General features: G+C 41.1%; 1 protein-coding gene across 5 annotated transcripts in view; it reads right to left on the bottom strand.

The window, feature by feature from the left end:
• SESN1 (sestrin 1) overlaps positions 1-18,628 on the bottom strand; it is a 78,029-nt gene that overhangs the window by 13,291 nt on the left and 46,110 nt on the right. The window contains exon 1 of one of the 5 annotated variants that reach the window (XM_021553772.3): positions 3,081-3,173. The exons of 3 other annotated variants lie outside the window; for them this stretch is intronic. Coding sequence is in view for 1 of the 2 variants with exons in the window: in XM_021553769.3 (XP_021409444.1) it covers positions 1,071-1,088 (18 nt within the window). In the remaining variant the exon portion in view is untranslated. Of the gene's footprint in view, positions 1-1,070; positions 1,400-3,080; positions 3,174-18,628 lie in introns of those variants that run through there. One more of the 5 variants, XM_021553769.3, reaches the window with a different exon arrangement.

The following is an 18,628-nucleotide window of genomic DNA, read 5'->3' as shown; positions in this document are numbered from 1 at the left end:
CTCTGCTAGTAATAGAACATCAACTGCTTTCATTCTGAATCTCTTAAAAAAAAAAAAGTCCTAGTCTAAGCAGACACACAGTATCTGAAATTTCACCTAGAAACACTGAAAACAGAACTAAACTACAAACCAGGTCACAGAGACTCTGGAACAGGAACATCTATCTAACCTAAGCTACAGTTTTTCCTCTGTTGTACGCCTAAAATGCTTTTTCAGATCCTTGTTGGTCCCTCACTACTGGCTCCTTGCAGCTAGAGCTCTTCCCCTTATCCCAAAACCTCTCCCAAAACTCCATGGTAGTTTTGTCCAATGAATTTGGGGACTGTTACCAAACTTCTAATTTTCAGTCATTCAGGACTGATGAGCTATGATCCACAATGCTCACTCAGACTACTTCCCTGGTGTTAGCACAGTGAGTCATTTTGCTCCCCTCAAGTACAGTCAGTACCACTATCAAGTCTTCCAGATTTATATCTACCAGAAAGACTTATTTACATACTTAACTTACGCCGTCTCTAAATGGCAAAGGGAACATTTTACCATAGACAAGCCGCAGGCAAAGTAAAATTATAATTATCAATTTACTTCACTAAACTACATTTGAGTTAACATCTTTATCTGAATCATCTATGTCCTGATTAAGCATTAAGTGCTGCTAGATTCAAACAAAATTATATGAAAATCACACCCCAGAATACAATATAAAACAATCTAATGTAATGAACCAGAGAAGGGAAATGAGATTGAGGTGAATTTTTTGGAGGTAATATTTTTTCTAGATAACCAGTCATCATTTTACATAATCTAAGTGCTTTCCTACCCAAGCTTAGGGTTAAGAAAGGCACAATGAGCTGTGAGTTAAAAACTCTTCAACACAATCTCCCGGTAGAATTAACTCCTCCAGCATGCCTGTGCTGAAAATTCACATTAGTATAATATGATGAGCATTTGAAGCATGGGCATTAAAAATACACATTTAGGGCTTTATAAGCTTATAGGATGAAATGCTCTTAAGCATTTAAGTGCCCAAGAAGGTTGTGAAGCATTTCCAAGGGAGACTTGGCACTTACCAGTCTAAGAGGCTTCATGCTGCTCCTGCTGCTGTGCTTACTGTGAACTGTCTGGTTCCTACTTCCTTTTTAAAGGCCACTGACAGCAAAACCTCACTGGTGGTGACACTGAGGCTACAAGTGAAGTTTCCTTGTTTAGCACCTTAACAACAAGGACTGGCACAACTGGCCCCACAGGACAAGCTCTCCCCAAACTGATACATACTCAGCTTAAAAACTGTATTTTCAGTTCTGCTAAATGCAGTAGCTACTGTAGTTTCCATACTGGTCAGAAAACTTTTAGGAAGGAGGGAATTACGAACAAAGAGTGGTGATTAAATATATTTCTTTTTCTACACACAGAGAAATCCTACATATTTTCTAAATGTGGGGCTATGCAGAGCTGGTAATTTTTCCTATTTTATTTGTCTACTTAATCCTGAAGTAGCTGCAATTCTTGTGGCTTTCCCAAATAAACCATGATTCATATTAAAATGACAGAAAAAATTTATCCTAGAAATGCTCATGTACTTCAAATTTTTGTACTGGTTCTGTTCGCTGGGTGTTTCAGACTGTCATTCAGCTGAATCAACAGACATGTCTCCACTTGTACGGATTTAAAGAACTGGGAACAAGCACTCCCCCTCTGTTACAAAGCGCTTTGTTACACAGACCTAGCACTCTTCACTGGAATTAGAGCATGGCAAATGCTGAACTGTTCCTCTTTCATATAGAGTGCATTATTCTTACATGAATTTAAAGACGTAAATGGCTTAAATTTCATTATAATTTCTCTGAATGTCTCAAAGCCCTTTGAAATACCCGATTTTAAAAACATATCCATCTAGTTTATGTGACTTGATTCAAGACAGAAATCAAGGCAAGGGAGAGTGTGCCCAAGATCACACACCTTGTTCACCTTGTAGGAATAAAAGTAAAGCCCAGACTCCTCTATCTCCATCTCTAGCACCTCTTTGGTAATTTCCTAGGACTGATCGGTTCCTGCAGGTTCAGCTGCAGCAGTCTCAAGGTGCGTGCCTGTGTGCTACCTCCTCTTACTCAGCATCAACAGCTCTTCCTGAAGCACTTGTTCGACACAACTGCCTAGAGTCCACAACTCAGTTTTCTTTTGATATGAGCTCATTGAAACCGAGGCTGAGTTTCAATGATTAGTGCCTAGCTTTGTTATATGGCACTTCTGTAATGAAACAGAAAGCATTAAAGGGCAAAGGATTTCGAATGAATGCCTGCAATTTAATTTCCCTGCTGTAAACAATATTTACATATCAATAAATTGGTGACACAGGAGGAAACAGTCTAAATGCGACAGTAACCGTTTGCATTACATAGACTGTACTGCTGGATTACGTCAAAGCAAAGCCCATATTCATATATATATATATATATATATATATATCCATGAAGTACTGGGTTACTCTAAATCAGAAAAATACAAAACAGGGTCTGCCGCAATCTACACCAGTTCTGAGGATTTAAAAGTTTCCTTTAAAAGACGGATCTTAACTTGGTGACACTAAGAAATTTACAAGAGAGATCCAAATCAGCAGGTTTATTCCTGCTAAAAATAATGCTCTTGACTTGCATTTGTTTATAATTACAGCCTGCTCTTCTCCACAAGAAACACAGGACCAGCCTTACTGTTTCAAAAGGATAATCCAAACCTATGCAAGAACGATGTAAACGACTGGCAATTCCGGGGCACAAACCACCTGGACGAGCCCGAGAACTCTGCAGAAGCACCCGGTTAGCACACACACCAGCGGAACACAGCCCTCCTGCCACCGCAGCCAGCACTGCTTATCCCGCGGCTGAAGAGGACCTGCGAACCCCGAACGACACCCTCCCGCAGGGAAACGCCGCTGCTGCCTCCTCAGCCCCGCGGATGATCCGCAGGGGCTGCCCGGTCCCCGCTCCCCCTTCCAGCAGGGATTTCTCTGGGTGATGCGCCCGGGGAGAGAGACCCCCGTCCCTGGGGGTCTCAGCGCCGCGGGGACAGGGCCCCGCGAGTACCTGGTGCTGCCGGCCCGGCCTCGCCACCCTCGGGCCGGGCTGCGCGGCTGGGGCCGGGCTCGCCGCTCTCGCAGCCCCGCCGGGCTCCGCCCAGCGCCGCCGGGGCGGTGCAGCCGCGGCCGCCCGCCCGCTGCCGGGGCGGGGCGGCGGCCGGGGCGCTGCCCCGCCGGGCACCGGCGCTCGCCGCGGCCCCGCGGCTGCTCCCTGTGCCCGGGAGTGGCACCAAATGCCCCGGGCGGGGACACAAGAGGCAGCCCCCGTCCAGTCCACCCCGGCCCGGCAGGACAGCCTCGAGCCCCGGACCCCTCGGCTCCGTTCCGCTCTCCTCCCCGAAAGAGAGGCACTCCTTGGACGATGCTTTCCGCCCCCCTCTCCTGTTCCTTATGCAAGAGTTTCTACCTTCTCTTTAAGCAACAAAATAATTACGGCTTTTAAACCGAGAAATCGCAGGAGGTTCACATTTTGCAGATATTTGTGTGACTAAGTGCGTTGCTGCTGCAGAAATCTGGCCTCCTGCCTATTCCCAAGATCATAACAATCCTGGGCAAACATATGTTTTGCAATCGTATCAGCAAAACACTCAGCCTTTGTTTGCAGCAGGCTGTGCTGCGCCTGCCGACCCCCCAGGACTGTAAACTCTGCCAGATGCCTCGCATCTCCCACCTCTTTTGGTCTGGGATTTTCTGTCATCAGTTATTTCAGAAGAAACAAGCCCCTGAGCTGGCCCAGGTGATTTTTACTTCTTTTATCTTTCACAACATTATAAGATCTATAAAGCTACATTCTGTTAGATAGTTTTATTTCAAATAATTTGAATGAAAATAAAATATGGTAGACACCAAGAGGAGATCTACTGTTGCAGTTTTCATGGGAGAAGGGCCAGGACAGCTCTGAACCCCTGAACACACTCACCTGGGAGAGGAAGGCTTCTGCCTACAATTCAGGCTGTGTGGTTTTGAGCTGTACCGAGTTATCTTAACAACCAAGCAGGGAAATTCCATGACACTGAACTTTACACTTCTGTTAAATGTAAAACTGAACACTGCAAAATTGCACACAAACTGTTCCTGTTATCAAACCTAGCAGCTAAATGCAGAAAACACTGAGGACAGTGCTCTCAGGGGAACATGGCAACATGACATAAGGCAGCACTTCTGCACATCTCTAATTCTTGAGCCTTAAAGGCTTTCTTTCCTCTCCTGATTTCCAACACCACCGTGCCTCTGGTTCATGCAATTAATGCTAGAGAACCAAGGGATACTCTACTGCTGAAGGCTTAGCAGCAGTTACAAGATTAAATTACACAGAGATGTTGAAGTACCACAGTTCCATCCTTATCTGGGGCCTTGGATTGAAAATGCTAAGTTTCTCCAGAAGAAACTGAGTGTCCTTACCTACTTGCACTTTATAAAATGCTCAACAGAAGCATGGAGAAAGAATGATGCAATACTGGCAGAGAAGATTGCATTTTGTGAGCTAATAAAATAAACTAATGAAGAACAGTGTTTAATTTCCATTGCTTACTTCCTTGCTTCAGGCCAAGGTATAACAAAAAGGTGGCATGAGCTCCTCTTTAAGAAAAGGCAGAGAACTGGCTAGCACTCAGGAAAACTATTGAAAGGGAGAGAAATTACCTGAAAGCTGAAACACAAGAAGATGCCTCACCATAAGAAGCCTCCCTGGATGACAGACAAATGGTCATCCCCTAGAATGAATTTGTTAATACCCTTGGAAGAAGGGGTGGGAGAGGAGGAGAACTCCCTCACTTCCCAAGTGGTTTTGTCCCCCTGTGGTCATTTGTACTGCCTGGGTATTTGTGAGGAAGACTGTTTATATTAACAGTTGTTCCCACACAAAGAACCTTGGCAGATACAGATTCTTTTCTGGCATCGTCCAAGGGAAATTCTCTCTCTTTAAACAACCAGCTCAACAACAGAAGGTAGGAAATTGTATCGTGTTCTCCGCTTTCTCTGTCAGGAGAGATGGAGGCAGTGACAGCATGTCAGAAAAACTGTGTACAAAGGGGAAGAGGAAGTTGCACAGCCACAGCAAACAAGTAATAATGGACTTAAAAGCTCTCCCATATGGCCAGAGTACACAAGCCCTGCTCAGACCCCAGGTATGGCTCTGCCTTAGCAGAATCCCATCACCCAGCTTGCTGCAAGCCCTTTCTCCACTCCAGCCCTCACACAAGTATTTCCAAAGTTCAACTCCTTCAAACTAAAGAGCCCACACAAACGTGAGCCCCCTGCTCAACTATAAATCAGTATACACAATTGCAGACTGAAATTATTCCTATTGGTGAGCTAATATGACCAGTTACATGAACAATTTCATAACAGAATATGGAACAGAGCTCACTTGGGTACTGATGAGTGCAAACTACAGTGCAGCTGGGGAAGACGGGGACAGATCCATGGTTTGGTTTGCATAACTGGAGCGTTCCCCTGGGGAAACACAACAGTATATTTGACCATGTATCGATGAAAGCAAACAGATCTAGTGAAATGCTCCTATGGGAAAACACAACAGATGTTTAACATGAAAATATCGATAGATACTGAGTTCCTTTCACCCAGAAAGAGTGCATGAGATATACTCAAAGCAAACACCACTTACAGCATGGAAGCACACTCCTTCATAGCAAGCATATGCATAGAGGTTGGCAATTAACATCTGTGCACTCTAAGTTATCAAAGATGCAATTTTTTCCTTATTGCTACATTTAAAGAAAAGCCCTGGGGAAGCTAAAATGAGACCAACCAGCTACAGTGTGCAAAGCCTAATCCAGCAAACAAAAATGTCTGCACTTTGCTGCTTTAAGTTGAAACAGTTCTGTTTCAGCCCAGTAGGGCAACTTTTTGAGTCAAGTGCAGCAGAAACATATGACTCCAAAGAACTGGCGAACATAGATCTTAAATTCTTTCCATAGAAAAGCCATCCAGGCAGAAGCACTTGAAATGCCAGTTAGTGCAATGTCCTGGATATCAAATTAGTATCTTGGAGGATGATCAGATGATTCTTTCCCAGGAACATTTACAAGTAAAACCAGGTTATTCTTTGGGGCTCAGAGCTGATTTGTGTTAGTTTTACCTCCACCTAATATGGTGCCTTAATGAAGTCACCAGATGTTTCAGCAATGACTAAGCAGCCCCACACTGGCCACTATGAACATTTCCCTTTGGATTCCTCATTCTTTGCTGTCCACAGCCACTACCCTTTTCATAACAAATTTCATATGTGTCTATTAATCTCTTCTATCCCTTGATTATACATTTGTTATTTCTCAAACAGCAAAAATCTTTCTCATGATAACAATAAGGTACAGGAATCAAACCATTCATTACTGTGATTAAAGAATTTAAATTAAATAGAAGAACATACCATTTTAGCATGCAAGTAAAAAAAAAAATATGGCCAGTATTTGAAAGCATTCCTCTTGATTTAACCTTAATCTGATTGTCTGATTTAAAAAAAAAATCATTCTATTATTAGAATTGATACACAGTTCTAGGGAAGAGAATAAACTGTATTCTTTGTACAATCTAAATTCTTGCTGTATTTGTCAAAAAGGATCAACCCTTTAGGAATGTCGCTACACCTGATACTTTTATTATAATAACAACAAAAACAAGTTGTTTATTAGAATGGAGGGCTGACAAGTGGCCACATCAGGAGATAAGTTTAGCCTAATACACAGAATCTTTCCTCTTGTAGTTTTTAGAATTGTAAGGTTGGCTAAGACCAAACTTTTTACCCTATTCATACATTCAATTTTTTGTCTTTTCTTCAAACCTTATCTGCCCACAAAATGCTGTTTTTCTATTTCTAGACCCTGCTTAAAGGCTGCTTTCTTAATGGATGCATCTTCAGCATTAATAGGCAAACGACTTGCAAGTGATCATGCTTGTTTGTGAGCAATTATAAATCAGGTCATTCATTCCTAGACCACTGTATTTCCCACCAAAGACACCATCTTTTCTCTCAGAGCTGCAAGAGGCTGTGGGACTCCTTTATTTCACCTGAGCTGTTATCACAATTGATTGACTTGAACTCACCAATCTGCAAGAACTCCAGTGGTTTTATTTGTTTCCTGAACTATTTAGTTCGTCACTTAGGACTCCTACTGCCCCCAAAGAGTCCTTCTGGTAATTTCTACCTTTAAGATATCTACAGCTCACTCCCACCTCTAAACCACAAGTTGTTTTGTTTTTAATGTCAGCACAGCTTATCCAAATTTAACATTCTGTTCTGCAGTTATTAGGTAGAAGAAGTACAAAGTTTAATTTAGGGAGCTATAAGAAGTTTAGATCTTGAGATTATTCGTGCTTTGGCAAGGACAGAAAAACAAAAGTATGGTTTCTAAGACTCCTGTAAATAGGTAGATTAAAGATGCATATCTAAAGCTTAGAAGATTGAAAGAGTGCCTTACCAGATTACCCTTCCCCTTTCTTATGAGGGTACACAGCACTTCCTAGGCTGATAGGGTGCAGCTGACCTATCAAAGTTGTTTGTCTGGCTGGCTGTGGGTTCTGCTGCTTCTGTTCTGAGGTGGCTCCAGACTCACACACCATGTAAGAATACGCAGGTTAACAAGTTCCCCCAGATCCAGCTCTCCCAAAATCAAAGTCTTTGTCAGCTAGTTTCAAAGCTGACCTTGGTATCCCACAGGTGACTTCTGAAGTACAGGGTGTATAGAGAGGGGACTGGGCTGTCCAGCTGCAGATTGTCACCACTCCCTGGGGAATGGAATGTCTGCAGGCTGACAGTCACTCTGAAGTCTCTCAGTACTAAATAAACATTAAGGTTAAACAAAACTAGTTTAACCTTAATAAAAGAGTGTATTTGGAGTTCAGACAAGAAAAATAAAACTTAGCTTACAGCTGTCTAGAACTGGCTTGGCATAAATAGGTCACCTCTCTTTCCTTTAGTAGCAAACTGCTGGGTTCACACCAATGCCAAACATATTTCACAGCTCCTTGAAGCTGGGATACATTCTACCATCTTATATGGATGTCCCTTGTCCCCTAGATGAATACTGAAAAGGGATGAATATGATGTGTCCACTGAGTGAAAATTCACCCTTAGGAACTTCCTGCAGCTCCTCATCCTCATGACTGATTCAGTGAGACAATTCAATACCTTACTTGCTATGCTGCCTGGAATGCTGTCTGACCCTGCATCACCACTCTCATGTAAAGCTGCTCTTGGAAGGCCTGTCCTGCAGGGATAGAAGTGTCCCTATCACTCACTGAGAAATCAACTGCCAACAAACCTTTTACACAAAGCAAACATATGTCTTCAAAGCAAGGGAAGGTCAGCTGAATCATCTCTGAATTTAAGGCTTCTGTTTTTTTGGGGTTTTTTTTGGTTTTTTGTTTTTTTTTTTTAATTGCATTTAACCTCAGAAATATTCTTTAAATGAAAATGAAAGCAAAAAAAACAGCAAAATGTTTTTTACTAGCTTCCAACAGAAATAAGACACAACAGCAAGCACATGGGAAGAAAGACAAGGCCTTTAGGAGTACTGGAGTGTTATACTTGGCTTACTGGAACTGGCTGAGACCATGACAGCAAGTGACCCAGAGCTGCAGTGCTGTGAGTTTACAGCCAGTGTGCAGGAAATGCTGTGCAAGTGTCCTATAAAGAAATTGTATCTAAAACCTGCTCTCATATTCTGGAACATACAGGCATGCAACCCAGAAGTGCATCTTACTAGAAGCTTTTTGCCATCTTTACTCCTAGGGGCTCAAGTGTGTTTCTTGAAAATTGCTTCATGCTCTGACCTGAGGCTCATGCCTGACTTTATTCTGCTGGTACAACATATAGAAAGCTTACTTTTGCAGACCCTTCACTAAGAAACAAACAAGAAATTTATAAAATACTTTGTTAAGAAGTCAAGTCAACATTTAATCTCATATATATTCATGCTGCATTCAAAAATGAAGATATTTTTGTGTGTTTTCTTTTTGTGTGTGTGTTTTGTTGTTTGTTTTTTGTTTTTTTTTTAAATAAATTCAATGTTTTCCCCACAAAACCACAAGTAACAAGAATGGAATATGACAAAATGTCATGCCATTTAGTGTACCTCAAGACTCAGCTATTTATCTGTAGCTTGATTTTATAATGAGATAAATGAAGTGAAATAGGACTAAACTAATAATGTCAATTACTGATAGAGACTCAGGAACCCTTCTGTCAGTAACTGCACTTTGGGGAACTGTTTTGTGGCTTCTTGCATTTGCCACTTTCAGGCACATGCTCATAGTGCCTAACAGCAGAAGACAGGAAGACAAAAAGAAAAATCAGTTCTTTTATTTTTGGTTTTCACAGTCTAGCTGTGTCCCACATAATGTCAATTTTTTTTTAATCTTATTTTATTATTATTTTTTTTTTTTAGTCTGGGAATTCTGGAGAAATATCACAGTTTTTTATTAGGGGAAGAAAATCAAATAACCGCAAAGCTATATTCCCCTTGAACTGTCTGTAATGACCTATCTTGTCAGGGGGGTTGCAAGTTCCTCTACTGAATCTCTCTCCTTATTTACTTAATATATGGAGCCAAGTACAACACTATCATATAAGATTTATCAACTCCTTTAGAACAGTATCTTGGCAAAAAGTTAAGTACAGAAGTAAACAACATCATCATGGAAGAGCAACCCATATCATTGATTTAATGACAGCCATTAAGAAAACAGATCATTCTCTAGGTACTATTCAACAACTGATTGTTATAAGTTAAGGAGATAACACCAGATCTGTCATTTTCATATCAGATCTGTTTCTTTTTGCTTTTGTACTCAGAGACAAACCCATTAAGACCTCTTCATGAAGAGAAACATAAAAAATACTCAGATGAATCATGCATTTCCTGTAATTTTTTGGCAATTTTTACTGGTGTTTTGTTTAAATTCAGACAGCACTGTGATCTTCATTATTCCCATTTTCAGAAGACATGGCTAAGATTTTTGAAACAAATAAATTTTTGCCCTTTGCTTTCTAAATCAGAAGAACTGAGAAAAGCACTGCTTTCCTGCTGATACAAACCCTGAAAGATCTGGCCCGTCTCCTACTCAGGAATCGATACCATTTGCTACAGCGGGTCTTACTATGTTGCTTCTTGCAGCAATATGTAATTTCTTCCTCTTACAGTGAGTTTAGAGGTCACTGACCCTCGCTGGGGGCACACAGCAGGGAGCAGAAGCCTCCCAGCCCATAGGAGCCACCCCTGTGACCAGGGCCAGCCAACACCCGCTCTGATGAGCCCCAGCAAGCTGCAGTGCCTCTGCCAACACGTGCTTCAAGGACGGGGAACACGTGTCCCTGTTTAACACAGCACAACTTCTGCATCCTGCTAAATCCTGGATAACATCAGAGCTTGGAGAGCTCCCTCAAGGCCCCTGGGACAAACTGACCTGCGACAAGCTCCTGTGGGACTATCACCCTCCTGCTGCCACCGCCACCTTGGCACTTTTCCACTGGCCACAAAAGCTTGGGGTCCCCACAGGACAACTGCAAAGTCACAGGAGATTTCTGCAACTGAGCTGCTCGGGACTGAATAAACCCATATACTCTTCTGGACTTTGTAACATTGCTGTCTGCAATACTGTCATCTAAAACATGCAACTGTTAATACCTTCCCCCATCTACCTTCCCAAAAACATATTTTGTAGGGCAACTAAGCCAAAACAGCCTTGAAACCAATTCTAGCACTTTCTGTTCAAATACTGTTATGATTTTTGTTTTTATTTTTTAAAGTTAACCACAGTACTGGAACCTAGCCTTAAATCCACTGTTTGTTATAATCAGAATTTTAAATCAACCACTTGCTGTTGTGAGAGAAGAAAGGCCACCTACCACTGCCTACCTGCCTACTTTGTATACAGCATTTTAAACCCATCATAGATTCTGTCAGTCTTGGGAAAGGCCAGCAGTGACTTTATAGCCCCTCAGATTCACACATGCTGAAACCACACACAAAATACATATAAGCAGATGTGCTGTGGGAGACACAATGCTCTCAGATTTCTTTATCAAAAGAAGGATCTTGTAATCAAGTATCTTGCAATCAAGCTACCATTGAAGCCTGATTAACAGCAATTTTCAAATGTAAAATAAGTAAATAAAGTACAAGTAAGTAAATGAAAATGCACACAGACCATACTGAACACACACCATTATACTAAGAAAGGATAAAAATAGGAGCTAATAAACCTGGATATGAAGCTGTACGCATGCAAACACTTTATCATTTTGTCAGTGAAGCTACAAATCCATGCCTGACCCTCTGCTCCTCACCAGCATGACAACAGCCCTCTGGACACTCAACAGGGATTCCAAATCAGCAAAACAGAACAGAAAACTTGGGCAGAACTGGACCACATTTCCTCCACTGATAAATGATCACTGAAGCCCGTAAACTAAAATGTTAGCAAAAAACTCTGGTTCATTTTCTAACTTGCCTATATTACTAACAACAGCAGAGATGATGACTTTATCGGGGTATGTTTATCATCTTCCTGAGATGTCCTCTTGAGAAAGACTACCAGAAAAATAATTCATTCTATTATTTTTCTAAATGTAAATTTCATTCAAATAACAAATTATAACGTAATGGGAAATGTAACTTGAAAGAAAATCTTATGTCCCATCACACTCCTCTGAAGCTGGTAGGGTGAAACTAAACCAAATTTGGATTACAGCAAACAAGGGCCAGAGGCCAACTCTTCAGACCTTCAGCAAATAAGGAGTTATTCGGCAAAGCATAGGTCTGGAGATGTCAAGGATCACTGCACAATAACGAAAACATACAAGACTGAGACAAGTTCCAGAGAAATCATTTTGGTGAGTCTAGACCAGAGAAACCAGAGTCAGGATTGTCATGAGGATTTGAACCACCACTGACTGGCAGGGCAGAATTCAGGCTTTGGGCTAAGGAATGAGAGATAACTCCTTTGCATCATCTCTCTAGATTTAAACTTAAGCCTAGTGAGGGTCATTTTGCTAAGGCAAGGTGTTTGCATGTCCACAGCCAGCAGCTGAAGTGCAGAAGTTGTACTAATCAGGATCCAGAAAGGGAGGTTTAAATGTGGCAAATGAGAGAGCTCCCCGAGTCCCCTCTTGTAACAACAAGAGGCTGATTCTATGTTCTGAAAGAATAAAAAAAATAAAACCCTGTGTACCTGAATTCACACTGCAATATCATCTGTATTCTTTCTTCCATGTACAAGGGCCACATTTTCTACAATGGATTCTTCCTCAGGGCTATAGAACAATAATGCAGCATTACACACACAGGCAGGCACTTTCTTCATAGCTGTCCTGCTCTAATTATTTTGTTGAAATACAATCATTGCTGGGAGGGAATGTTTTAAACTGGAGTCACTTGAGACTTCAGGTTGTTCCTGGCAACACATTGCCCTGGCTGAGGGAAATGGTCTTGTACAAGCAACCAAAATTAATCGTCTGACCATGCCTAAGCTGACCTGAACAGGAAAGAATGATAACCCCCATATATGCTTGTACAGCAAGTATGTTAGGAGTGAAGGACTTTGCCCAGTTTCACATGATACAGCAACTGGACAAATTCTCCTAACGGCTCTGAACCTCAAACACAGGCTGCTCTGAAAGCAGAGGGAAGAAGAAATTAGCTGGGAAGCTGCTTTGCAGGGAGAAACTCCATTTAAAAAATGACAGGATAGGGTTAGAATGTTTCTGCATGGCAATGTGGGCACAGCCCAGGTGGGCAGCATAGATGATGTTAAATCAACAAATTTTGAAAAAACATGAAATGTAACTGCAGTGTATTTGGAACCATTTTAGTTCCCTGGGTACTGCCAGTGACTTCCTAAGTATAATTTTTGTAACAGCTCTGAACCTGCTCCAAAAATATCAGACACCTGTGTGTATGCATGCAGCCATCATTTTACAGACTGTAACCGGCTACCAGAAGTCCCAGATGACCAAATTCCTTTTTTTCCTTGTCTATGCCATCTTCCAGGAGGGAAGGGGATGGCAGGGGTGGAAGGGACAGGAATATCTGTGGGTAATGGGCAGTCCTATTTATGAAGTCCTAAAAACAGACTGGCTCTCTGCATGGGTACTCACTGATGAAAAAAATCAACCCACAAGTGCCTGCTTTGCCTCATAACAAGACAGACGTTCACATAAAACAAAACACACATTTAGATTTTTGGCTCAATATTCTTGTCTCTGAATTGTTGCTCTGCATATCAATAAATGATCCTTTGTTTTGAAAAAGCCTTACCAGCCACAAGTTTCCCCAGAGAGGGACATCCTCAGGCACTGACAGGCCTGCCTGCTAATAAGTAACCAACACGTATGGGATTGATGGCACAAATCCAGGTCTGAGTATAGAGGAATCACAAGAATACTGGCCAAGAGAGAGTTTAAGTTAAAAAGGTATCCGGATACAAGAATGACAGAAAAGTACTGGATACAGTTACCCTACAAAACTTGCTATGCTGCCTTGCATGCCAGCTTGTTGACATTTATGTAGCTATTAAAATCGAGAGAACAACCACAAACAAGTCACTATGCAAAACTTTTTTTCTAAAAGTACAATGTTAAGGAACATTGGACACAATGGTATCCAAGCCAGTCTTAAAGCAATCGGCCTCACATTGAGAGTTACTGGCTAACAATTCTCAGTCAACAGTAGCTAAAAACATTAAATCCCAAGCACCTAGAGCATGGGAACGACTGCAGTCTATTTAAAAGTCAGGAATATCAAAAAGCTGCAGCAGAAACAGAAGACTGGACTTGGCAAGTAAATGCCTTTTCCACTCCTTTTTAGACAAACTTCCTTGATGGAAGTTGTCCATTTTAAAGGAATTGAATTTTGCATTTGAGTATCCTATTAAATACTTAACTAAATATGGTTACAACTTTTTTATAAAATACAAGAATATAGAAACTTTTTTTTTTTTCATGAAGTTTGTTGACAGACTGGATCAACAGCACTTACATTAGTTTTCAAACAGTAAATAAAGCCTCTAAAAGCAATTTTATTTCATGTTTTCTCTGTTAACTAGCAAAGTATCAACTAAATGCTATTGACATTGATCCTGCTATTTTGGTCACTATCAGATTTGAAGGAATACAGCTGCACCCATTTTCCCATATATTTTATACCAGTGTCTCCCTAAATGTTTCCTTCCTCTCACCATATTAAACTTCCACCAACTGTTGGAGAAGCTCCCCAGCTGCCTTTGACTTAATATGAACTTCCTCATCAGACTGTCTACAACCTTTAACCCATGTTTCCAGTAGTCTCAGGGGGCAAAGGGAGTGGGCAGTTGCTCAGAAAGCTTGTAACTAACCGAACATTGTGAAAGGAACATGAAGGCAACTACAGTCAACAAATTAGATTTGAAGATTTTAAGTAAAGTGCCTGAAAAGACAGCACATATTTTTAGTCTGGTAACAACCTCAACCATTACATAAATGTATTTGCCCATCACCCTGGAAAGCCCATGGTTCCTTTGGTAGAAGGGTGCTTGATCTCCACGGTTTGCTGCTTAAAAACAACAGTCTTCATCAAGCAAAGTGTCTCATCTTAGATGCCCTTGAACCAATTTGAAAACTTATTAAAGCAGCATTGCAATTATGTGAAAAGTATCTGGAAAAGACCCAGCAAAAAAAAAAGCTTCAAAGGTTTTCAATTAACTTCCAAGTGGTATTTCCAAGAATTGGCATGTCTGTTCCATACTGTGAAATAGTTTTCCAACTGTTTCCTTTGCCCAGTATTTTTCCAAACTGACTAGTACAGCCAAGCACAGCTAGGCAACTCAGAAGAGTGCACAGTGAAAGACATTTCAGAAGAACCCTGGGTTCATGACCTATTTTATGTAATGGAAATATGCTTAAATATGATTCTAATGTAGATATAAGAACTCTTCACATTGAGATCATATTGACCTATGTGTGGCTCTCTTATGTGCCAGTAAGGCTTGTACATCATGTTCTTCCCTGATAGGAGGCCCCTTCAACAAAATGAGGTTCAAAGTTTACAACACAAAAGCCAGTTTTCTGCTGCTTTATTGTTTTCAGTCTCTCCTGACCCTACTGCTTCCCAAACTAGCTCAGCTTTTCAATGACATGAGAACTAGAAGGAGCTAGAGCAGTGTACCAAGATTTCAGGACAATGCCCTAAAACCAAAGCCCCCCAGTTCTCCCCTAAACTTCCATCTGCAAAGCCTTTCTTTCACATTATGGAATAGTCTCATCTCTGCTCTGCTATAGGTTGCTGCTATTAAAAAACAATTCTAACTCATTATTACTTTGGTGATGTCTCCTTATCAAAGCCACTTGAAGACTGAAGATATCTGGTCTGCCTCAGGAAAAACAAAGTCCAGGAGATTTTATCTAAATTTTAGCTCCTTATGAAGCTAAAACTTGCACAAGTTCAATAAATACAGGCTTTGTCTCAGCTATCTGTGGTTGTATTACACCACAACTTACTTCTGCCTTGGAAGCACTAGGAAGGTAGAGGCTGAAAACTCTCCATGTACACATGTAAAAGTAGAAGGAAACAGGCTGCACTCGTCCCCAGTGCCTAACAGCTGGATCCACTAATGACTAAGGACAGGGGAGAGAGCAAAGCCAGAAAAGGCAGTTTGTGGACACAGAGGATGGCAAACCAGAGCCTTAGGCATAGAGAGCAATAATGAACTTGATCCAGAACCAAGGACTCCTAGGGAAAGGCATCCCTGTACTTCCTGGGCTTAGGGTAGCCCCCCCCCACCCCCCCCATATGGGGACTCACCCAGGACAGCAGCCTTGTAAACTGCTGTGTAGTCTATCAGGAACTAGTGGAAACCATCTCTCTCAGACTAAAAGCAGCTTTTAGGGGGTGAAATCTGGTGTGATTCAACTTCATTGAAGTTTCAAATAGTGGAAGTTTAAGATAAGGCAGGGACTTCATGGAAAACATGGGTTTACCTGAGTCTGTGACCAAAATACAACTAAATCCTTCCCAATGGTCTGAGAGCTTTTCTGTATAATCTGTTCAGATGAATTCAATTTGTAGAATTGAACTTCCAAGTTTTATTAATAAGCACAGCTGCTGGCAAACAGAAACACACAAATCTGATGTGAAAGTAAATTGGTAGCCTATCTATTCCTTCCACTGTGGCTACTGTATTTGTTTTCTCTCTTTGGACAAACACTCACCCAAACTTGGGACAATTCCAGCTAGTTACATCAGCAGTTTATACAGCAGTAGTTACAGACAAAAACCAGCCTTCATATTACTCTCTGGACTTTATTACCATTTCCTTCTAAAATCTGCAGCATTAGCCACAACCTTGTATGTTATTAAATCTATAGCATCTGAAAAAGTAAATTGAGATGCTTTTATTTTTCATCTTCAGAACAAATAAATCAGAGTTCCACAGAGCATCTAATTATCACAGAGATGTTCAGGGACATCATATTATCATCAACTTTGCAATTAACACTACAGGCCAGTGACAAATGATGCAGGAGTACCTCATAACATAATTTAACAAAAACAGTCAAGTCCCAAAGCAAAGAGGGAATCAAAGCCTTTCAGATGGCAGGAAATAATGGCCAGCTGGCAAGAGATTTAATGAATACAACAGCATTCAGCAGCAACCTGAAAACTGTCTGCTTTGGTACAGCTGAGTTATTAAAGAAATCTCCATTTATAAACAGTGTTGATGGGATTTAAACAGCCTGTGTAAGAAGGATTAAAAGTAAATTGAAAAGTCTGTAGAGATAAGAAAGCAAAAAGAAACTGTGCCCTTGAATTCTGTACATAGTGATTAACCTTATCTCTGTCTCCTGGCAGTAAGCAGGGGTAAAACAGGCTGCCTTATGCTGGTAAGGTGGGCTTTGCATTAGGGCTATTTAATGCTTGTACAGCGCTTTGAGCTCTACTGTCCCTTCACTCTCCCCCTCTCCGTTTTTCCAAACTGTGTACTAAAAATAATCTTTTGCCATCCCACCAGTTCCATTTAGCAGATATCAAAGAGACACATAAATTGTATGAGTCTTTCCAGGCATGCTATAATGATTAGGTTTTTCCTTCCTTTATGTAATTGATGATCTTACTATTCTCTGTTAGACTTTTGTAACTGTACACTTTCAATATAAAGCAGTGTAAATATTGACAATGGAGATTGGCAAGTGGGGATTTTTGGGAGAAGGAGGGAGATGAGAACTTGTTTTTAAGGGTTTTCTTCCTCTTACTTCCAGAATATCCTGTAATATTCTGCTTTACCCAAGAATTCTTATGGCTCTTAATTTATGTATCACTTCTGAGAATAAGACAACAGAAAGGAACACAGAACTAGCTCTTTTCAGTCCTTAATCCCTCCCCTATCCTTCCCCTTGTTCTCATCCCACCCAAAATCCAGCCTATTCTGGTAACATAAGTTGCCTATTTCTGACGTGCCTTTTGTAAAACGGCCAAAGCCAAAGAGCATTTTAGGTGAAAATGTACAATGCCACATCTTGTCTTGGTTTCCCTTGCCTGTAACATAGCCTAACATTTGATTTGCTTCCTTTGGTCCTGTCCAGGATACAATAAGAGCTTTATGAAAAAGCTCTGTAAGAATCTGGGCCATTGATTTGAACAAGGACTATTTAGCCATGACACAGCACCAAAGAGAGCTGCTCCACATGCCAGCTCTAGAAGCAGCATTGCCCTTTCAGCACAGGGCTCTTAACAGGAGTGCAGCAAAGCTGGCACCCAGGTTATCTCCTGGCACAGTCCTTCACCTCATTGTACCAGCCTGCCAGAGCTAGTTCAGGTGTGTCCAACGCTGCACCACAAAACATGATGTAAACATATTCCAATTACTTATCTGTGGCATTTATCAACCTGGTTTTTTCCAAGGCATTGCAGAAACCACTTCATAAACATAACCAGAATATTACTCGCAGAAGGGGAAAGCTATTCCACTGGGAGGTAATATTTAAAAAACAAACAAACAAGCCACAGATATTTATGAGTACATTTCCACCCCAGATTTGCATGGAGGCAATGAAGAACATCAATATACAATTGCCCTAGGAAGATTCAATGAACTTTTATTCAATCAGCTGTGTTTGCATAAACCTGCATAAAAATACAGAGTAAGAACTATATTGTCACTCAAAACACATTTGTGACTATTCATTTTGCAGCAATGTTTTTATGATCCAGTCCTCACTCTGGATGACATACTCAGGGAGTCCTCACTGGGGATATAGAAATAAACTTAGCAAAACCAATCCCTCCTAAAAGCTCATCACCCTTTTATGTAGTTCCTACTGAAAAAAGGAGGGTTTCTTGGTACTTTCTTCTGTTTAGGCTGCAAAGTCAGCATAGGCAAGACAGCCAGGTCTCCCTATTTGTTGGGGTTCCTTCCATCTTTGTATGACACTAAAAAGCATTCGATTGCCTTTCTGTGAGAGCTGTGAAAGATGAGGTGAACCTTAAAATCTGAAAAACCACCTTACATCTGAATGTAGTCAGGCAGCTGCCTCATTGAAACATCAAGAGCATCAGTCACAGT

Source organism: Lonchura striata, chromosome 3 (genome assembly GCF_046129695.1).
Source record: "Lonchura striata isolate bLonStr1 chromosome 3, bLonStr1.mat, whole genome shotgun sequence".
Classification (NCBI taxonomy): domain Eukaryota; kingdom Metazoa; phylum Chordata; class Aves; order Passeriformes; family Estrildidae; genus Lonchura; species Lonchura striata.
Note: the sequence above shows the minus strand (reverse complement) of the source record. Positions and strands in the feature narration are given on the sequence as shown.